The following is a 23,530-nucleotide window of genomic DNA, read 5'->3' on the forward strand; positions in this document are numbered from 1 at the left end:
ACCCTCTTCCTCATCTAGGGCTGCAGTCACCTTGACCATGACCTTCAAGGGCAGTGATGCTCACGTTCCAGTGGCTCTTGAGCCGTATTTGCTCCTCTCAATTTCAAAACAGTGACTTAGCAGCTTTTGAAAGCCAATCTGGACCTTGAGAACCTTCCTGTTTCTCTCTTTGTTTCTGTTTCCCGACAGTCATGTTGTTCTTACCCCCTCATTTCTTAGTATTTCCACGATGTTGGGAGAGAACAGAAAACGTTCTAGTGTTCCCATGGGAATGAAGGTGTCCAGGGCGGCTTTTTGAGTGCCCTGGTGTGTGTATTTGCCCCCTTCAATATGTTTCTTTGAGGGCAAGACCATATCCTGCTTTGGGTCCCACAGCACTTAAGACTGTTCTTGGCCCAATAAATGTATGCAAAGTCCAGATAGAGTCAGAAGAACATGACAATATGATGGAAGGGGTCACGTGTGGCTCAAGAGCCAGCTGACTACTGACGGAGACATTTTTCTTTGTGAGAAGCTGATTGACCTGCTTGCGTTTCAGATAACGTAGTACTCTTTTTTTTTTTTTTTTTTTTTTTTTGCGGTACGCGGGCCTCTCACTGTTGTGGCCTCTCCCTTTGCGGAGCACAGGCTCCGGACGTGCAGGCTCAGCGGCCATGGCTCACGGGCCCAGCCGCTCCGCTGCACGTGGGATCTTCCCAGACCGGGGCACGAACCTGTCCCTTTCATCGGCAGGCGGACTCTCAACCACTGTGCCACCAGGGAAGCCCAAACGTAGTACTCTTGACTAAGTTTCTTAGAGGGTAAGGAATAAAACCTTCAACCTGAGGGTTTGAGTCAGGCTGGATTCTACCAGAAAGCAGATGGCACACCCCAGCAGGGATATTTGAAGAGCATTTAATAAAGAGGCAATTAATAAAGGTGTGTCCAAGTGTTAAAGAAAACAAGTACTGGGAAAGCACCCTGGAACTAGTGATAGCAAGGTGCTCCCACCACCCTTAGATCTGAAGGGTAGGAGAGGGAGTGACTTAGGAAAGGATAACTTCCTGGAGAGAAGAACCACCTGACCTGAGCTGAGCGCTCAGTAGAGGGACTCGGCCCTTCCTTGGCAACCTGGCAGGGGGAGCAGGGTTGACCTCACTCTCCTTCCCTGTTGATGCTGCCTATTGACCAAACCAAACCTGAAGCCAATTGACAAGGGAGCCTTTTCATTCAGTCTCAGTGAGCAGCCTCCTTGCACCCAGAAGTGGATGGAGAAGAGTAGAACATGGACCTGGAGAGGTAAATAGAAAATAATCTTGCTCTGGGTTTAGAGGGGTTTTCTTCTTGATTCTCTAATCCTTTTGACACTAAGTACTTACAGTCCAAACTTCCTGGCACCCCCTCATGAAATCTGTCCAGACCTGAAAAATACCAGTTTGTCACTGGATGGTTAGGATCCATTTGATCTCATGCCCTCATTTATCAAAGGCTGTGTGCCCATCACACATTCGTAAAAAGGAAGTACTTTTTTTGAAGCATGACTCCCTTTTGTTTTCTCCGTTTTTCACTTTATTAAAAACTCTATTGGAGTGAGGAGGTGGAGACATGGAGGGCAAGGCTCGAAGTCCTGGCTCTCTGACAGGCAGTAGTTCTCCTTTGCCAGGGTAACTCACCCAGCAGGAGGGTTGTGTTCATCCTGCCTCTTTTTTTTTTTGCCATACGCGGGCCTCTCACTGTTGTGGCCTCTCCCGTTGCGGAGCACAGGCTCCGGACGCACAGGCTCAGTGGCCATGGCTCACGGGCCCAGCCGCTCCACGGCATGTGGGATCCTCCGGGACCGGGGCACGAACCCGTGTCCCCTGCATCGGCAGGGGGACTCTCAACCACTGCACCACCAGGGAAGCCCCATCCTGCCTCTTTTACCCCTTGAGTGCTGTGTCCCTCTCTGAAGGGACAGGAGTTGTCTTCATGCTCCCTGTCATCCATGCGTCTAATGGCGGCAGTGGGAAGGATTTCCATGGAGATGGGAAGCATTCTGTATCTTCTTTCCTGTGATTCTCATTCCCTCTTCAGATCACTTTAATCTACCTTCCATTTCTCTACTTGCCACTGAAAGGACTCTTGCAGAAGCTTTCTAATTCGCAAAATTCTTTAATCTATATACAACCCATGATACTCAACTATCACCTTCCAATATATTGATATCCCTACAGCTATATCTATCAGTCTGTCTGCAGCCCCACAATTGCTTCTCCAGTTGCCTGTTCAACATCTCTACCCAAATGGATCTCCCCAAACTTAACATGTCCTAACTGAGCTCATAATCTTGCACTCCCCGATTTACTTCTCCCCTCTCCTTCTCTAGCTCAGTTCGTGGCATCACCATAGTCCTGGTTGCCCAGCCTGGAAACCCTGGCACCACCCTTGCCGCTTCCTTCTCCCCTCACTCCCCACTGATCTACACAGCCAATCTTTCATTACATCCTGTGGGTGCTGCTTCTGAAAGAGCTCCTGAATCCGTCTCTTTGTTACCATGCTCATACTTTTTCCCTGGTCCAGGATCTCATTAACTCTCGCCTGAGTTATTACAACATCCTCTAGTTTCTCTTCTGTCCACCTCACCCCCAGATTTATTATACAACAGCTACTTCCCTTGCTTAAAAATCTTTGATGTGAATAAGCATGTGAAAAGATGCTCAGTATCGTTCATCATTAGGTATTCCTACAAATCAAAACCACAGTGAGACCACGTCACATCCAGTAGGATGGCCATGATAAAAAAAACACAGACAATATCAAATGTTGGTGGGGTTTTGGAGAAATTGGAACATTTTCCAAAACATTAACATTGCAACGTAATTAAAATGTAATGTAACATAATTACACTGCTAGTGAAAATATAAAATGGTTCCACTACTTGGAAAACAATTTAGCCATTCCTCAAAATGTTCAACATAGAGTTACCGTATGACTCAACATTTCCACTCCTCAGATTATACCCAAGAAAAATGGAAATATATGTTCATACAAAAACTTATTCATGAAGTATGTAGCAGCATTATTCACAATAGCCAAAAAAGTTAAAACGACCCAAATGTCTATCAACTGATAAATGGATAAACAAAAATCTATACAATGGGCTGTTATTTGGCAATAAAGAAGGCAGAGGTACTAATACATACTACTGTGGTTGAATCTTCGAAACATTATGCTGAGTGACAACAGCCGGCTCAAAAGACCAGATATCAGGGCTTCCCTTGTGGCACAGTGGTTGAGAGTCCGCCTGCCGATGCAGGGGACATGGGTTCGTGCCCCGGTCCGGGAAGATCCCACATGCCGCGGAGCGGCTGGGCCCGTGAGCCATGGCCGCTGAGCCTGCGCGTCCGGAGCCTGTGCTCCGCAACGGGAGAGGCCACGACAGTGAGAGGCCCGCGTACCACACAAAAAAATAAAATAAAATTTTAAAAAAGACCAGATATCATATGGTTGATGAATATGAAATGTCCAGAATAGGCAAATCTGTAGAGACAGAATGTAGATTAGTGGTTGCCTCAAGAACACGGGGTATCAGTGGCAGGGAATGAGGAGTGGCTACTAATACGCATGAAGTGTCCTTTGGGACCATGAGAATCTTCTAAAATTAGATTGTAGTGATAACTTCACAGCTCTGTGAATATAGTAAAAACCATTGAATTGTAGACTTTTTTTTTTTTTGCAGTACGCGGGCCTCTCACTGTTGTGGCCTCCCATTGTGGAGCACAGGCTCCGGACGCTCAGGCTCAGCAGCCATGGCTCACGGGCCCAGCTGCTCCGCGGCATGTGGGATCCTCCTGGACCGGGGCACGAACCCATGTCCCCTGCATCGGCAGGCGGACTCTCAACCACTGCGCCACCAGGGAAGCCCAAATTGTAGACCTTAAAAGAGTCAATAGGAAGTCATATCTCAAGAAAGCTTTAGAAGATATCTTTGATGGCTCCCTCCTGCCTGCAGAATGAAGCCCACAATCCATAGAATGGTGTAGGACCTTTGAACCCATGTCCAGTCCCCTCCTTATATCCAGCCACTTCCCCTGCACTCCTTTGCCTGTGCCCCTGATGCATGATTCACAGAGAATCTCTTGTCTTTTTCAGATTTCGCCAGGCTTCTAGGCACCCCCAACCTGTGTTTATGCTGCCCCCTCTGCCTCTCACTCCATACCTTGTCCACCTGGAGAATTCCTACCCATCTGTCAAAGCTCAGCTCACACATCACCCTCTCTCTTTGGCTTTCCTGTCTGCCCCAGTTAGATTTAATTGCTTTCTTCTGTGTGTTTTTGTCGCCTTTGAGAAGTGTGTTGATTATAGCACTTACCATACTATATTTTATATATATTTATATATACTTTTATATATATTTTTTGTGTTGTTCCCCTGTAATGGATCGTGAGCTTTCCAGGAGATATGCTAGTGTTTTATTTACTTGTCTTTCCATCTCAAGCCCCTAGAAGAGGGCATAAATACTAGTGCACAGGCAGTGCCCGGTAAAAGCGGCTGAAGTTGAATTCAGTTAAGGAGACTAGCAGGGAGATCCTGATGAACATCGATGAGTGACTTTTCTAGCGTTAGGACAGTGGGGATGAAAAGAATTAACAAAGCCAAAAGCTCTGCTTCATTTGTGACCTGTGGAAGTTGCCCTCTCTCCTGAGAACAGAGCAGTTTGTCACCTTAGCTAATTTCTATCTTGGGCCTGAATAGGACCATATGTTTAAGCTGAGTGCGTGGGATGAGGAAAGAGTAGGATAGAAGGATAGTTGATGGGATTCCGAGGGTCAGGAATTGAGAACTTATAATATGCCTGACATTGTGACGCCAATGACAATCAGAGGTAGGTGGCTAAAATTAAAGCTGCTGATTGTCATTGGCATCTGGTATAATAATGCCCATCACGTGGCAGGTGCTCAATAAACATTTATGCAAATGAAAAAACAGAAAGCTTTTCAGACCATCAAAAGTCACCGTTGCCCATTATAGCATTCTGCATAGAGCCTGCCCTTCTCAAACCCGGGCATGGTCCCAGGCTGACCATGCTGTTGGAAAAGAGATCCAAATCCCATCTCCATCTTTCTTCGAGGCCTCCGGCTGGGGGTTGACTCTCTGCTCTCAGCTTCCTCTTCCAAGGAGCAGGTTTCAGGCTTCCCTTTCCTTCCCTCCGTTTACCGACCAAGGTGGCCAGTAGGAGGCGCTCAGCTCCACGCCACTCCTCTACCCATGACTCCCCACCTTCTGCCGGTGGCCATGTTTTTGGCGCTCTCAGGGGGAAGCCAAGGTAGGGCATGACCTGAGAGCCTCCCGCCTGCTGAGTGACTATCAACTCCCTCACCTTTTCCACCTCCTCCTCCTCCAACTCTTATTCCTCTTCCTCAAATCCATCCTCAAACCCAAGGGAAAGACCACTTTGCTCTACACCTATTTAAAATCACAGCTTTCCACATCGCGGGTAGCCTGGCCCATACCGTGCGTACTTCAGATTGGCCGGTGCCACCTATGTGATAGGCCATCGGTCTTTCATCCTGTGATTTCCAGGTGGTTAGCAATAGTCAACAGCTTTCATCTGAGCCCTTCGGGATGGATTCTCATAGAGAATAAAGCTGATCAAGGAGTAGTTGGAGGAGATGGATCCCTGTGCTTCCCAGATAATAGCCTTGCCTTGTTTGCAACTAGACGAGCCAGAATGATTTTGGAAACAGCCTCCATCTCTGGCTGTTCCAGTGTGGTTTACTTCCCACTAGCCTTTTGTTCTCGCACCAGTTACAATGACCCAGGCTGAAGAGGTGTCTGGCTGCCCGACTTTTCCATTTGCCCCACTTTTTTTTTTTTTTTGCGGTACGCGGGCCTCTCACTGTTGTGGCCTCTCCCGTTGCGGAGCACAGGCTCCAGACACGCAGGCTCAGCGGCCATGGCTCACGGGCCCAGCTGCTCCGCGGCCTGTGGGATCTTCCCGGACCGGGGCACGAACCCGTGTCCCCTGCATCGGCAGGTGGACTCTCAACCACTGCGCCACCAGGGAAGCCCTTGCCCCACTTTTGATTGACCTCTGGAGCCATTAAAGTAGAAAGAGGCTTGTCAGTTGCTGTGGTCAGTCTTGCTGTTGAGTTTCTCGTGTCCCTTTACGTGAGTACCTTCTTTTGTTGAAGAAATCTGCATGGACGTATTGAAAGGAGGGACCAGTCTGTCTCTCAGTGCCTTCTTTACCAGCCCCCAGCCTACAGCAGTACTGCTCATCCCTTGTCATGTGACACTGGTTTGGGGTAAACCGATGAGGCTGTTCATGGCTTGAGGTGACCATCCTTTAGGTTCAGATGGGCACCTCTGGACCCCATCCAGACACCTGAAGGCTGGGACCCCTCTACTTCTGTTCAGCTGTACCCCACCTGTGGTAACCCAGTTGGCAGGCTCAGCCTGAACTGAACTCTGGGACACCATGCCCAGGAGGCTACATGTGGCCTTTCTAGCGAGCTTCTTGCCTGAACCACCTCAGCTGGGATTCCTGCATTCCTGGGCCACCTGTGTCTGGCCTTCCTGCATCTCCTGACCTCCCTAAGCTCCTCAGGGATGAGCAGTCTTTATGTGTATCATGTAGCCTCATGTGTATCGCCCTCACTGTTGGCGTGGCATTTCCTGAGGATCCTCCAGACTCTGTCTCTCTCTTGAAATGTAGGGCTGGGACCGTGTGCTCTCCTCAGGATGTGGACGGATGGGGAACCACTTGTCTTCAGGTTTTAAATCCACCGTGCATTCCCAGCACAAGTGGCTGAGGATCTCCTCTGACACTGGTTCCCTTCCTTGCGTGCTAGCATCTGCTTTTTCTCATCTGAATTTTTTATAATTTCACCCGGAGCCGACACTTTTGACTCTCCCTCTCCACCCTCCCTTTCTTCTTCCCCACCACCCCCATTAGAACAGAGGCCTGGGTGCCCCCAGATCTGGGGCTGCTCATCACCCTAACTCAGAAACGCAAGGTTCTCCAGACGGCATGCTGGGCTCCCAACACGGCCCTTTCTCGCACACTCTTCCCTCTCTCCAAGGGCATCCTTTGGTCTCATGGAATTATCGGGGAAGCACACTGAGCCATTGCTCTACAGAGGTTTTTGTTCTTGCTGTCTTATACCTTTTTCCCTCCTAAACGGATATACTCCATCATTTTTTGTTTCTGGGAGGTTTCTGGAAACTTGAAACTGATTTTATCTATTTGGCATATTTTTGTGTTCCCTCCCCCATCCCTTTCTCCTTCCCATGTCCCTTTACTCTCTAGCCAGTATGGGGGGAAAATGCAAGTAGGGGATCAGAAAATGAGGAAGTACTCAGGGTTGGGGGTGGGAGGGCTGTGGCTTACATGAATCTACTGTAGGTGTGAGGACCACCTAAATAAGACATCCCGCGGCATGATGTGTCACCCCACTGCCTGAACAGCAGGCCCTGACACCCAAAAAACAGACATCAAGGTTTTCTTCTCCAGAGACCTGCGCTAACAAACCACGTCTCTGAACCGGTACCATATTTTCAAGAGTCGTGATGATTTTGATCTAGTCAGTGGTAGAGGACAAGTAGATTCTGATTCCTGAAAGAGGAAGAAAGAAACAAAACTGGTTTTGGTTTGTTGGCTTGTTTTGCAAATGCCTCATTATATTCCACATAGAGCTTCTTCAATTTAAAAAAAATAATTAGGGATTTTTTTTTAGTACCATGTCCAGCTGAGAACCGAAGCCTCCTGTTTGAACGTCTGCCTCAGCAAACTGCGGCTCTCTCCTTCGACCTTGAATTTGAGCCTGTGGTCATTTAAGTGAGGGGGTTGGATAATCGCATCCGGGACCACTCGGACTGGAGCACAATCGCTCATTATACTTTGTCCACAACTACTGCCACCTTCTTAACAGCTGAGTGATGTGGCCTGGCCCTGTGCATCGTGCCTGCTGTATTGATAAATCAAGATGCATTTTCTGTTTACCAGTCCAGCATCCTATCTCCATCCTGGATACTGAAAGAAAGTCATGATTCTGCTCTTTCATTCATGAATGAAAGTGACTGCTTTAAAATCTTCATTTCTTCACAGAAGTCATACTTTAACCCAGCTTCACAGATGAGTCCTTCCTGACAATAGAAGACCAGATTTTTGAGGCAAGGGACCTTTTGGAGACCCCAGCTTATTTCCAAATGTATGTCTTTGTACAAGACTGGAATCTTCCTTTTCTTGCCACAGCTGGCAGAGCTAACAAGTTTGGTGCCTCTCACACAAAGTGTACACCCCTAAAAGCACACAGACCAACTCGCTATTTATTTAATACCATTTCAGGTTTTCTTGACAGTTACTTCAGTCAATCATTCTTGAATCATGGAGGTGCCATGTCCACCGGGATGCAAAGAAACTGAACTGAAATTGTTAATTCTTGAAGAGTTAGAGGACCAGGCAGAGCTGCCCAGGTGTAGTGGTTGCATGGTGGGCTGGAGGGTGGGTTGGGAGTGGAGGTGTGAAATGGGCTAGAGCTTGTGTGAAAGTTTCCGAGCACCAAAGCAGAAGGGTTTTTGATGTTTCATGAGCAAGTACTTTATGCCATAGTCTGCTAAGTGCTTTTCATAGAATCTCATTTAATGAAGAAGCTACAAAAGTCATCAGCCTCTTTAGAAAGCTCAGCGTTAGGAGCAAACCCCCTAAGATAAGGAAGTAAAACATTTCCCCTATCCCCGGAAGGGAACTCAAGCAGCTGTATTTTCTCTGAATAGTAATTGACATTACTGAGGACTTTTTATGTGCCAGGCACTGAGCTAATTAAGCACACAAAAGCCCAGGGAGGTGGTGTTCTGAGGCCCCATTCTGGATGTCTTTTGCTGCATAACGAACCGCCCCAAAGCTTAACGGCCTAAAATGGCAACAGTCATTTGTTTTGATCATGACTCTCTGATGTGGGCAGGGATCAATGGCGCCAGCTCCTCTCTGCTCCCTGTAGCATCAGCGGGTGACTACTTGGGGCTGGAGGACCCCGTTCTAAGACAGCTCTCTCACTTGACGGGCCAGGTGGTACTGACCGTCGGCTGGGAGTTCAGCCGAGGGTGTTGGCTCTGCTCCACGTGTGCCTGCCTCTCCGCAGAGCGGCTTGGGCTCTCCCACAGCGTGGCAACTGGGTTCCAAGGGCAAGAATTCCAAACGGGATGTAGAAACTGTCAGCGTCTTATGACTGACACAGCATCACTTCTTTCATCTTCTATCGGTCAAGCAGACACAGAGCATGCTCAGGTTTGAGGCGAGGAGACCGAGGCCACAGCTCTCAGTGGGTAGTAGCAAAAAACTGGCAGCCACCTTTATCCTCCACGAGCCCAGAAAGGTTAAGTGCCTTGTCCTGGATCACACAGCTAGCACATTGACAGGTCCCCTGTGATCTGCGTCTTGCTAGATCCTGTGACACTCCCCGAGGTGCCCAGAGCACCTGACGGACCTCAGTCCAGATTTCTGTACCTTTTCCTGCCATGAACTGGGCCTGTAGTGTCAATGCCCAGTGAAGAAGATTCTAGAAACATTCCTAAATCACTTCACCTGTATTTGGAATTGACTTTAAGAACATCCCTGGAAGAATCCTAGGCCTGAGAAGAAAAGACCCAGGGGTACATGAGAACCGTTTTTAGATACGGGAAAGCTGGTTGTGTAGGTCACGGCGTGGCTTATATTCTGCATCCTGTATTGTTCGTGAGCAGAACTTGTCAGACTACAGCCGGTGGGACCTGGTTTATGTGTAGCCCTCGAGAAAAAAATAGCTTGACATTTTTAAATGGTTGAAGAAAAAAGCAAGAAGAATATGTAACAGAGTCAGATAGTTGCAGCGGAGACTGTATAGCACACAAAGCCTCTTACAGAAAAAGTTAGTTGACCTTTGTTCTAGAAGGCAGGATCAGCACTGTGTTAGCAGAGCTAGATTTCAGGTCCGCGTAAGAATTTTCTATCTAGAGCTGCCCACGCGCAGGAACAGCAGCTCTCAGCTGAAGGCCGTGCAGGCAGAGGGCTGTGCCTAGGATGCTGCTGTCAGTGGTGTGCTGGTAAATGTGTAACGACCGGAAAAACCCTGATGTGTAATGTTTGTCTGTTTCTTTGGATCCCACCGTGGTCACAGCTGAAAACCGTGGTCAGTTTTCAGTTCTGACACGATGTCACAAAAGGTGGAGTTGGGAAGAGATGCACATGATCGGCTGCAGGAGTGTTCCAGTTTACCACTGTGATGGGTTCAGGGGATCGATGCTCTATAATGTTGCCCTCAAGTAGCTCCCAATGTGGAGAGCTGCAGGTGTGCAGGGAGGAACAGTAGTGCTGGGAAACCTTTGACATTCCATCTGCCTCTCTGGACAGCCATCGTTAGCATCTGCAAACGCAGAAAGATTACGTACCGTGCCCTGGATTACACAGCTGCTAAACTCCACCTGCCATTTCCTGCCTCACATTTGGTTTAGAAAATCTTGATTTCTACAAAGAGTGATAGGTTGGACTGCATGCAAGTCGAGAACTTCTGTTTAAGAAAACATCACTTTAAGCAAAGGTACAATGTAAATGACAGATTGGAAGAAAACATGTGGAATCTTAAGAGATCCAGGCCTAGTGCCGAAAGGATGTAAAAAACACCTATCAATCAATTAAAATTAAAAACAAAGACAGTCCAGTAGAAAAATGGGCAAAGGGTGTGGACGTACAGTGTATACCTACTCAAATACGAAGGGGCTTCCCTGGTGGCGCAGTGGTTGAGAATCCGCCTGCCGATGCAGGGGACAGAGGTTCGTGCCCCGGTCCGGGAAGATCCCACATGCCGCAGAGCGGCTGGGCCCGTGAGCCATGGCCGCTGAGCCTGCGCGTCCGGAGCCTGTGCTCCACAGCGGGAGAGGCCACAACAGTGAGAGGCCCGTGTACCCAAAAAAAAAAAAACAAAAAAAAAAACGAAAGGCTGATAAATGTAGGAAAGATGATTAGCCTTTCAATATGAAAGAACATCAGCCTCACTACTAAGCACAGAAATAATGGGATAATAGTGGGATTCATTTATTTCATCCATCAAATTGGCCCAAAGTAATAATACCAAGCAAGTGAGGCTGTGATCAGACCACATTCATTGACTGCAGCTGGAAGAACGTAAGTTAAAACGTCCATATACAAAACTAAAGTTCCTTCTATCTCCCCTCCTCCCCAACCTTGGCCCTCTCCCTCCCTCCCTCCCCAAAAGGAAAGATGGTCCGAATTCAACTTAATGGTTTTTCAACTTTATGATGGTGCCAAAGCAATAAGCACTCAGTAGAAACCATACTTCGAAGTTTGAATTTTGATCTTTTCCCAGGGCTAGCGATACATGGTACAGGCCTCTCCCATGATGCTGGGCAGCTCCCAGTCAGCCACACGAAGGGAGAGGACAGACACTCTACAGGGTACCGCATTGCCAGCATTTTTTGCATATTGTGTTTTATGTTTCAAATCCCATCACGTCTACAAAGTAACCGCTGACCCAGAAATTCCAAATCGGGCCGAGAAAAAAACCTCACATTTTCAGAGGAGGCAGGGACACAAAAAGATCATCCGCCTTGTAGTTTGCGGTCGTGAAAAATTGGAAACAACATAAAGCCCCTCAGTCGGGGAATAGCTAAGTATACTCTGATCTAGATATCCCTATGAGCACCAGGCAGCAGTGAAAAAGAGGACACAGGAGCTCTGTACCAACGGGCATTGCTGAGGTGAGATAGCAAATTCTAGAACGGCTCAGGCAGTCGAGTACCATTTATGTTCTTAAAATGTAGGTGAAAGAATGCTGTGTAGTCCGTAGAGCATCCCTAGAAAGTTCCAGGGGCCTATATACCATAATAGTGTACACAGGTGCTCCTTGACTGATGATGGGGTTATGTCCTGATAAACCCATTATAAGTTGGAAATGCATGTAATACACCCAACCTCCCGAGCACTGTAGCTTAGCCTGGCCTCCCCTAAACATGCTCAGAGCACTTTCATCAGCCTACAGTTGGGCAGTTATCTTGAGTTTAAGTTCAAGAGTAATTACCTTCCTCTTCTTCTCACCAGAAGCAGGAGACACAGATGGACATTTTGTAGACATGGTGGGATTTGAAACACAAAATACAATACACGGTAAATGCTGGCAACATAGTACCTTATAGAGTATTGGTCATTTCCCCTCGTGATCTCATGGTTGCTGCAGCCCGGCATCACGGGAGAGGAGTGTACCAGTTATCACTAGCCCCAGGAAAAGATCAAAATGCAAATTTCGATATACAGTTTCTACCAAATGCTTATGGCTTTTGCACCATCAGGAAGTTGGAAAATCGTAAGTCAGATTGGCACCATCTGTACTTTTGTGGAGGGTGTAGGGAGGGAGAGGGCCAGGACTGGGGAGAAGGGGAGATAGAAGGAACTTTAGTTTTATATGTGGGTGTTTTAATTTTTCTTAAGGAGAATATATTTATGTATTTCTTGTATAATATTTTCAAGAGACCAAATTAAAGTTTGGTGCTCCCCACATGGAAGGACTTCTGTGAGGGAATGTGCCGTCTCCCTGGCTAAGCCCACATCTACCAGGTTGGCCATGCGGGGACCACTTGGGAGGGGTGTGTGAGTGGTACTGACTTTGGCCCATGAGCTTGAACTTCCCTTGAGGACTCTCTCTCTCTCACCTCCGTCCAGGCTTCAATGTTCTCTTAACACTTTTGCCTAAGCGAGGAAAAGCTTTTGTCCTTAATTTCCTGTTGCAAGATTGAGGCTGGCCAGGAGCGAGGGCACCAGAGTCACATTAGATGGACCCTATTGGGTTGAGGTTACCAGCACTGCCTTCTGCCCGCCCCTCCCATCTTCCCCCTCAGGGCTCTCATCCCTGCACCTCCCGGCTGCTGTCAGGCACGTCTAGACTCCTCTATGTCTAGACCCAAGGAAACCGGGCCGAGGCACCCTTCCAACGTACCTATTTCATGTCTAGGAACCCACCTCTTCTCCAGAGTTTTGGCCCCAGGTATGTCCACCCATTTCAGGAAAACTCTTCTGTTTAACCATAGGCGAATGTGTGGTCTCATTGTACCGTTAACATGACAGCCACATCAGAAGCCCACACCGTACGATGGCAGCTGGACAAGGGATACACGGAGAGTAGCTTCGAGGGTTTTCCTCGCCTGTAGTTAAGAGGAGTGAAGGCCCAGGATGGCTGCATGGAATATTGACCCGCTGACCATGTGGCAGACACACTCATCCTACATCATATTATCCCCATTCATCCCCAGAGGTAATAATGAACAGTAGGTGTTACTATTCCTATTCTACAAGCAAAGGAACTGTGCCTCAGAAAGTAACTTAACCTATCTGAGGTCACAGAGTCCAGACTGAAACCCAGAATGCCTGCCTCCAATGCTTTTTAACCTGAGCCATATTTTTCCTTTAGGGATTTCATTCTAGAAGTCTTCAGAAGTCTCCTCCCTGCTTTTTGCGTAACCTCCCAGAGTGAAATGAAAGATCACTTCCCCCATGAATTTTGAGTGCCAGGCATTCTTTTCCTTGAGAATCCCCAGAACTCCTTTTAAGTTGTTGCTTAAATTTGAAGTGAAAACAGACAGAAAATGTGTTTACAGATACAGCTTGCACTAATTCAAGAGGAGGCGTGAAGGTTAGGGACTCCTTTGATGTTATTTATGTGATTTGAGGCAACAGTATATAATCAAAGAATGCTATTCGCAGACTCCTAATCTACTTTGACCTTAAATTCACACCTATTTCACGGATGCAAAAAGGAAGGTTTCATATTGCGTCTTTCCTTTGGATTCTCCAGCTTCCGTTTTGCATTCGTCAAAGTCCTCAGTAACCCAGGAAATTTAGAGTGTGAGAGGTGAGAATGTGAAAACCCTTCAGGACTTGCCCTAGATTAACAAGAAAGAGTGTTCAGCAGTTGGTGATGACAATGGAGCATTGGGTTTTAATTTGGGGTTTATTTAGAGGCAGAGCCGAGAAGTGGTTGGGTACTTCCCCTCACACCTTCACAGCACGGTCCACCAGGAGAGTTAGGTTTCAAAGAAGAAGCATCTCAAAGTGTTGGGGAAATTACTTCAGGATGGGATCAGATATGCATTTTTCTGCCACATTTTCTGACCTGAATTTAAAAGTTTTTATAATAGTGCATGGATGAACCCTTCCTTCACAGGAGAATCTGAAAGCAAGACTAACAAAAAACATCAGTAGATTCTTTCTAATTATCGTCTCTCTGTTGCATCCTCTCCTTCTCCTGAGTTGCTATAGACATCCCGTATGTAATACTTTGTTTGCAGCCTGTGAGCAATTACTACCTGTTATGGTTTGAATTGTGCCCCATGCCCCCAGAAAACAGAAGATATGGTGAAGCTCTAACCCCCAGTACCTCAGAATGTGACCTTATTTGAAAATAAGGCCTTAGCAGGTGTAATCAGGTTAAAATGAGGCCACTAGGGTGGGCCCTTATCCAACCTGACTGGTGTCCTTATATAAAGGGTAAAATTTAGCCATAAACACAGACATGCACAGAGGGAAGATGATGTGAAGAGACACAGAGAGAAGGAAGTCCATGTGCAGGTATAGGATTTGAGTGACGCATCAACAACCAAGGAAAGCCCAAGGTTGCTGGCAAACCACTAAAACCTAGGAAGAATCAAGGAAGATTCCCCTACAGGCTTCAGAGGGAGCAAGGCAGTGCTGACACCTTGATTTCGAGCTTGTAGCTTCCAGAACTGCGAGACCGTAGATTTGTTATTTGAAGCCATACAGTTTGTTCGTGTAGCCCTAGTAAACTAACACAGCTACCTGTACCTAACCCTTATAAAATACACATGTAGGATAAATAAGATTGAGAATTTCTGTTCATCTGTTATAGTTAGCGTGACATTATATTTTCCAAAGATGGCTGCAAGATCATCCCCTGTCCTACATGTCTGTCTAGACCCTTGAAATTCCCCCATCAAGAGATGAATTCTAGGGCTTCCCTGGTGGCACAGTGGTTAAGAATCCCCCTGCCAATGCAGGGGACACGGGTTCGATCCCTGGTCCAGGAAGATCCCACATGCTGCGGAACAACTAAGCCCGTGCGCCACAACTACTGAGCCTGCGCTCTAGAGCCCACGTGCCACAACTATGGAAGCCCATGCACCTAGAGCCGGTACTCTGCAGCAAGAGAAGCCACCACGATGAGAAGCCCACACACCACAGTGAAGAGTAGCCCCCACTCACCACAACTAGAGAAAGCCCGTGTACAGCAACAAAGACACAACACAGCCAAAAATAAAATAAATACATTTTTTTAAAAAAAGAGATGAATTCTAAATCCCCTCCCCTTGAACCTGGATGGGCTGTGACTCCCTTTTGATGTTCTATGACTTCTGAGGCAGCTTCCACCCTGTTTCCTAGAACACTTGCCCTGGAGCCCTGAAGTGCCATGTAAATAGTCCACTTGTCTTGAGTCCTCCATGCTGTGAGGAAGCCAATACTACCCCAAATGGAGAGACCACATGGAGGCACAAGACTACATGGAGAGAGATACCCAGACAGCCCCTAGATGCTCCAGCAACCCTACGGTTTCAGCTTCAGCCACTATGTGATTGCACCCCCATGACAGACACTGAGCCAGAGCTGCCCAGTCCAACCCTTCCTGGATTCCTGATCCATAGAAGCTTTAAGAGATCACAAAATAATTGCCATATTTAAAGCCACTAAGTTCTGGGGAGATTTGTTACACAGCAGTAGATGTCTGGGTCAGTTCGTGTACTCTGTGCTTTGCATTGGGTGTTTTCATTTTAATTTAAAAAATGGATTGAATTTTTACTTCTGACTAAATAGTTTTATATTTAGAGAAGACAGACTATAACCACAAAATCTCAATGATTTAATATAATAGTATTTATTTCTCACTCACTCAGAGTCCAATGTGGATGTTACAGTTTGGGTGGCTCTCCTACAAGCATTGACTCAGGGATCCATATTCCTTCTACCTAATGTCTTTGCAGTCCCCGGTCCTCCTTGGGGTCCTCTGCTGGGTCATCTGTGTTCAGGTAGCCAAAGAGAAAGGGTAGAGAGAGAGAGGAAGATCATGTGAGATGTTTCAGAGGCTGGGTCTGAAAGTGGCACATGTCATTCTGGTCCACGTTGCACTGGCTAGAACTAGTCCCTGACTCAAGGGAGCTGGGAAGTGCAGATTAACTGTGCACCCAGGAGGAAAAAGTAAGTGTAATGGGAGCATAGCTCTGCTACATTCGCACGCTGGCCGATAGAATCTTATGTTATCAGAACTGGAAGGGACGTGAGAGATCGGCTTCTCCAAGCGTGGTCCACCAGCATCAGGACCACCTGAGGGACTTGTTAAAATGCAGATTCTGGGGCCCCACCTGCTGAGTCAGAACCTCAGGAAGTGGGTTCTAGCCAGTTGATTTTTGCCAAATCCCCCCCAGTTCTTGTTATGTACACTAAGGTTAGAGAGTCACGTACCAGTTCAACCCCGTCACTGTACAGATAGCAAAGTTGAGGTCCAGAGAAAGGACATGACCTCCATACTTTCCTTCCAGCTACTCACAACCTGAGGCCAGAGCTGGAGTTGGGGACCTGTGTGCTGAGGCCCATCTAGTCCTCTTGCCACGCCCCTCCCAGGGTTCTGCATCATAGCTGGCCAGGACCCCGATGGTGTGCCCTGGCAGAGTGTACTCGGTTACTGAATTGTAGCCTTGGCCCCCAATTCAACAACCACACGTACTTGCTCTGAGACACCAACAGGGAAATCCAGCCCAGTGCGGTAGAATCACAGAGTTTTCCTTGAAAAGTCTCATCAGTTTATAACCAAGAGTCCCCTGCAGTTTAGATTATGACCAGATCTAGTCCAGAATCAAGTCCTGTTATATCTTGGACATTCCTAGCAAGAGTCGGGGACCCGGAATAGTGTTTTAATTTAGAAATTGGAATCCTACAATAATTTCTCTTATGTCGCTCTGAAGGCCTACCTTATCTTTAAAGCTGTAATGTGTCCTAATGACATTCTGATATAGCTAGCTTGTAGGGGAGGCCTTGGTGGTAGTGAAAGGCATGGGGAGGAGAGGGAAACTTCATATTTTCCAGAGCTCTTGATGAAAACAGCCAATGCTTATTAGCATGCATTCCACACAATTTCCATGATGATGCTATAATTTAAAACACTGACTGAAAGACCTAATAAAGGAGGTGAAACTAGCTTTCTAAATTTGCTGAACAAATTGCTCACATCTCCCTCCATCAATCTTCCTTCTCTTGAGAAAAATGTAAAATTTGGAACAAAGAGCGAAGATACTAGGGTTTTGACTGATCTTTTTGTTAACAGTATTCTGCTGTATGGCAGCTGCATTGTAAACATTCGAGTTCTAATTCTAAGCATGTATGTGAAAGTTCCCATGAAAAAAAATCTTCAAGTCACTGTCTACCTTCTGAGTTTGGGGGACAAACGGGGGTAAATTAACAAAGGATGCTTATCACGCTTCCCAGCCTTTGCTGAAATCACTTAGTTTCAATTACTTTGATTAATCACTAAAGATTTTGTAAGCAGCTAAATCATCTGCCTTCCCACATTGGCGTGAAGGACAATGAGAATGTAGATAAGACCCTCAGGGCATCAGGAAACCGGTGATGGTTCCAGGCCCAGTGAGATGGTTCCAGGCCCGCACAAGCGATGGTGTGGACCTCATCGTGAACAGCATGGGATTTGCACAGGGCCTGCGAGCAGGGTAGATGGAGAAAATCAGAGATGACGCCTGCCTCCTTTCCCTCAGTTGTGATCAGGCACTGCCACTTTGCAGTCTGGCCCCTCGCTGCAGGGGCTCCAGGGTTGTTCCCAGTTATCACTTCTCTTGTCAGGAAGCACTGTTGAAGTTAAGTTACTCGGGACAGGAAGACTGAACAGAGCACGAGGTGGCCAGCCTGTAGAAAGGCAAACCTGATCTTTGGCTGAACTGAGTAAACAGACCCAGTCAAGATGGTAGGTGTTCTGGTCAGCTATTGCTGCATAACAAACTACCCCCAAATTTAGTGGAGGGTAGGGTGGGTTCTCTGGGAAGCAGACTCTGAGCTGGAGAAGAGCATGCAGGATGTTCCTTAAGAACTACTCTTAGAATCAAGTCTTCCAAGGGAGAGGAAGCAGTAGGAGTGGGCAGAGAAAGTCATGCTGCCTTGCAGCTCAGTGACAGCCCCAGCTGGCCCAACAGAGTCCTGGAGCTAGAATGACCCTTGAGAGTTGCCCCACATTAGGCTGAGGTGACCTGGCTTTTATATCAGGGGTTCACAAACTGGCATGTCTTACAAATCAGGTGGCCACTTGTCTTTGTAAATAAAGTTTTACTGGAACACAGTTCCACCCCTTCGTTTACGTATGATCTAAGGCTGCTTTCACGCTGCTTGCGTAGAGCTGAGTAGTTGTGACAGAAGCTGCATGGCCCACGAAGCCTAAAATATTAAATATCTTGCCATTTCTAGAAGTGAGTCGACCTCAGCTTTACGTTTCCACAGTAGCCATTGGCTGTGGGCTTCCAGGGAAAGGACAAGACCTTGGGCAGTGGCTCTGCAGCAGAGGTGAGCCCTGCTGGATGAGGGCTGAGGGCTGTGCTGCTTCCACGCCCAGCACTGGGGACAGCAGGTCCTTCCTCAAGGGGAATGTGCGCAGTGCTCATGGTGTCCACCACAGCAGATTAAAATGACCATTGCATTAGGTGGGTCAGGAACTCTGGAAGGGCTCAGATGGACAGTCTGACCTCCATGGCCTCATCTGGGCTGGAGGGTTCACTGCCAAGATTCCCTCCTCACTCAGTGCTCCTTTGTCTCTTTCTCTCTTTATGGGGCATCTCATCTTCTGGGGGTTCTCCATGCCACGGTGTGGTTTCGGGATCATCACACTTCTTACAGGAGGGACTCAAGAGGCAGGCTGTGGAAGCCCTGGGCCCATGAAAAAGCATATCGGAGATGGCACAGCATCACTCTGCTGTGTCTTATTGGTCAGAGCTATGATGGGGCCCATCCAGATTCGAGGGGATGGAGCCCCAGATGCAAGGTCACAGCACAGAGCAGGGCGCGGGAAGTGCTGTTGCACCAACTTTGGAAAATCCACAGTGCCTCAGTGGGCCGGGTCTCGGAGCTGTTTGAGCACATCCTTCCCACCTCCACAGTCGCCATCATCACGAGGGTGGCTTGAAATGACCATGGTGGGAATATGACACCTCGGGGATGGGCTTTGCCCCACCCCAACCCCAGAGAGCCAGTTGTTAAGTATGGCCCAGCACACCATGGCTGCCGTGGTCGGGGCAGCGGGGGTTACGATTTGAAGCAAGGCAAGAAGAAAGACAGCAGTACTGATTGATTGCCGAGGCACTCAACGTATCCTGGGACATCAGAACAACTCTAGGGGGTGTCTCTTATTTCACAAAAGAGGAATCCCAGGTGTGGAGAGATTGGGTAACTGGGCAGGATTCGAACCGGGGTCTCCTCACCCTCCGCCAGGTCTCAGGAAGATGAAATAGGCTCCTTGTCACGGGCCTGAGGGAAGCTCAGGTTGGGCGAGAGGGAGGAAAGCCAGCCAGAGAAGGAAGGGGAGCAAAGGCCTGGCCGGGGCAGCCATGAGGTTCCTGGGAAGGACTCAGGCCTCCACATCGGGCCCAGCTGTGTGGACACTGGAAGATTCGCCCCAACTCCTAGCAACCAAACCCCAGCCCTTTCTTATTGTCAGGAAACTTATCAATGTTTTAAAGGCACAAGCAGGCTGTGTGAGCAAGGGGGAGTGGGGAAGCCACTGAAGGGGAGGCAAAGAGAGGAAAGGTCGACACCATATTTACAGGAGCACCTGTAATGCTCCCCTGACCGGAAATACAGTGGTTAAGCCAGACCAATGGACTTGAAAGGGGGAGAGGGGAAAAGCAGGGCAGGAAGGGGACTTCCATGATGGAGCCCGCCCTTAGGCAGGTGGCATGGATTCTTCCTTTATAACAGTACCGGTTCCACTTACTGGGCCTCGGCCTAAAGCTAGACCTGCCTGCCATGGGCTTTACGTATATTTATTATCACTAGTCCTCAAACCCCTCAGAGGAATGTCCTATGTTTCCCATTTGATAAGAAAACGAGGCTCAGCAAGAAGGAGTAAGCCTTCTGGCCGCAGAATTAAGGTTTGCGTTGGCTGTGCCAGCTCTGGACCATCTCCCCACCGCGCGGCCGTGATGCCACAGTTTACCTAAGGAATGGCCGCGCGGGCCAGAGAGCAAAGAAGCAAACGGATGATAGAGAGTCTTTCTCAGCGTTCGTTGGTTCACAACTTCCCCTTTTTTCCTTCTTTTTGTTCCCCAGAGTTGAAAGATTCCCTCTCCCTGTTTTGTTAGTTTTAAGAGGAATAAAGAAGACAAAATGTGCGACACAAAGGACTGCACGGAGTTGGGCAGGGAGCCAGTGCAGGGGCGCAAGGCCGAGGGCGGTGAGGCTGGGACGGTGCGTTGGTGGAGGGGCGTTGCTGCATCAGCTGCAGGCCTCTGCCCCCAAGGCAAGGCTCAGGCTCTGTGGCAGAAACGCTCTTGGGTCCCGGGGAGGTGGAGGAGTCACTTCGCCCTCCCCTCCGGATAAACATCCTGAATTTAAATATCAGAGAGAGGCCTTGCAGCGGGAGGATGCAATTAAGACTTCCGAAAACTGATCCTCAGTTTTTAGTGTGCTAAGAATCACCTGGGATGCTTGTTTAAAATGCTGCCATCCTGGTCCCCACTCTTAGAAACTCATGCATCAGGTTGGAAGTGAGGCCCAGGATCCGCATATTTAAAACACCCCAAGCAATCCTGGTGCCAGGGGATCCTGAGCCAGGCTAAGAAAAACACCCACTTGGAGGGTGATGGTGCAGCATCTGAAACTCTTCTTTTACAAAAATAGCTTTTTTGTCATTATAATTTCATGTCAGGAGCACCAGTTTTCTTATTCTGGATGTAGATGCGGTAGGTATGTTTATGGAGCTGTCTTGCTGAAAGAAAGATAATGCACACGTGGTTATGTGCATAATTGCAGTTAATTATTATGTTGTGAACATATGGTTAAACTCGATAAAGATTAACTTATAAAAACTCTTATTAAAAGTTCCCTGTTATTTGCCATCAATCAGTACCATGGATTTTTTTTAGGGGAGTTTGTTCATTCATCCACTTAATTAAAAGTTTTTTCATTCTTGCTGCGTGGCTGGCCCTGTGCAAGGAGGGGGAGACTGCACGCAGTGGACCAGCAGCCGGGAGCTGACCGCTGCCCTCTAGGGATTTACAGTCTGGCCAGGGAGACAGATTCATCAAATCCCCAGCAACCACGGGCATTTCAATTTTGTGTATGCTTATTCTTATTTGTTAAGGTGTTTGTTAAATTCATTACTAAATGTGATTTTTATAAATGTAGAAGTATTTACATATATACAAATACAAAGCATACAAACAAAAAATCCTTGTCAGGCCATATATTGTGATTTGGGTTTTTTTAAAAAATTGACTAATACAGAGATTTTGAATTTTCCAGGTGTCTCTCTTTGGGCTAGGAAGATATAGTCTATAAATTCTATACAAAGTTGGATTGTAGTTTTTTTTTTTAATCAGTGAGTTAAGACTTCCTCTCTAAACATGTTTAATTAAGATGTCTGAAAGATGCATTAATTTTTTTCCCCATCACATTTCTACTCTCTCCCCTATTTGTGAACCTAGCACATTAGGCAAGCAGTACCCAAGTGCTTTCAAGCACAAATGTACCTGAATGCGGAATTCTCATCCAACAATGAGAAGCACAGAGAATTCTGATTCCTTGCTTAGCAGTTTCAGCATGTCCTCAATGCTATTTTCTTGCCAGACACTTGAGCATGCAAATCATCTATGAGAGAACAAATCAATATGAGAGAGAACTGTCATCAATAACCTTTACCTCTTGATTTTCAGTGTTGCAGGTGGTGAGCTCTTTGACTTCTTAGCTGAAAAGGAATCTCTGACTGAAGAGGAAGCAACTGAATTTCTCAAACAAATTCTTAATGGTGTTTACTACCTGCATTCCCTTCAGATTGCCCACTTTGATCTCAAGGTATGTTGCTTGGTGTGAATCAGATGAAAGCTTACACGTACCACAGCGTTCGCTGTCTGCTAAGAAAAATTGAGGGCGTCCCAAAGAGATACATGTTTTTTTCCTAGAGGGGTTTAACAAATGAAATTATCAATATAAATCAGCAAGTGTATAATGCATGCCTACTACAGGAATTTCTAACCAATGTGTGAGATAGAGGTTTAAGATTAATGATTACATTTGAGAATTCTTGGGGAAGAATCAAGGGGTCTTACCAGCCAGGTCTTTAAGAAAGGGGGCTGCTGTTGGCTATGGGGTATTTTCAACCTAGAGTACCCATTGGCTGCCCAGTTTCCATCCCCTTCTGGCTACAAGGCATATAAGATGGAAGGTGTCTCGATCTCTACTCTCTCTCTTGATGCAAAGCCTCTGGTCTGACTCAGTCTCTGGCAATCAATCAAGCCAAACTCTGAGACTGGCTAATTGTGGTCTTTGCTTGGCTGGAGGCAAGGCATTATCGGACATAAAAAGGCACATCATACTCCCATCCATCACAGAGGTGATGGTCTCTCTGAGAGGGGAAGATATACATATGAGCAACAGAAGTGGTAATGTAAGATTCAGGGTACAATCCGAGGCAGCGAGAAGATTATCACAAAAAGTATGTGGTTGATCGCCAAGTGAGTGATTCAGATCATTGGAGCTAGGATAGATGTAAGAGAAGGGAAGATTTCCTCCATACTTATTGCAGCAGAGCCGTCAAGACCCCATCTGGATCCCCCAACACTCACTAACACACACCCCAAAGACTGCTGCTGGGAGCTGGAAATGCCAAAGAGTAAATGCCTACTGAAGCAGCTCTTAGCAATGGAGCTGGGGAGAAGGTGGATAAATACCCCAACTCCCTCGTGCTTCAGTTGAAAAATTCTGAGTGCTGCCCTTTCTCCCCAAGTCCTCCAAAGGGATTGTGCTCCAGTCACCCCTACCTTGATAACACACTTTGTATCAGCTTCCTTCCTTCTGTTTCCTGTCTCCCCATTCCTCTACCAAGTATTCCCTGGAGTCCCCTCCTACATAAGCTGCTTGCATCCAAATCCATGTCACAGGTCTGCTCCTGGGAGAATCTAAACCAAGACATTTATTTTTTCCTAGTGTTCTCTTGCAACTACTCTTTTATCCCTACTTTTTGGTTGTTTTTTCAGGGAAGAGGAAGAATTACCTGCCATCTTGTCCTCAGCATAACCTATGATAGGGTTTTTTTAAATTGTGGAAAAATAAACATAAAATAAAATTTACCATTTTAAAGTATGCAGTTAGTGACATTAAGTATATTCACATTGTTGTACAACCATCACAACCATCTATTTTTGGAAATTATTGATCTCCCCAAACTGAAACTATGTACCCATTAAACACTAACTCCCCAACCCTCCTACCCCCAGCTGCTGGCATCCACTATTCTACTTTCTGTCTGTA

At 47.1% G+C, this 23,530-nt stretch overlaps 1 protein-coding gene across 2 annotated transcripts in view; it reads left to right on the top strand.

Moving 5' to 3' along the window:
* Nucleotides 1–23,530, top strand: part of DAPK1 (death associated protein kinase 1) — a 206,961-nt gene that overhangs the window by 119,820 nt on the left and 63,611 nt on the right. For both annotated transcript variants that reach the window (XM_032636143.1, XM_032636142.1), the window contains exon 4: nucleotides 21,937–22,075. In XM_032636143.1, the coding sequence (XP_032492034.1) occupies nucleotides 21,937–22,075 (139 nt within the window). The remainder of the gene's footprint in view (nucleotides 1–21,936; nucleotides 22,076–23,530) is intronic.

The sequence above is a fragment of the Phocoena sinus genome, chromosome 6, assembly GCF_008692025.1.
Source record: "Phocoena sinus isolate mPhoSin1 chromosome 6, mPhoSin1.pri, whole genome shotgun sequence".
In the NCBI taxonomy this organism is placed as follows: domain Eukaryota; kingdom Metazoa; phylum Chordata; class Mammalia; order Artiodactyla; family Phocoenidae; genus Phocoena; species Phocoena sinus.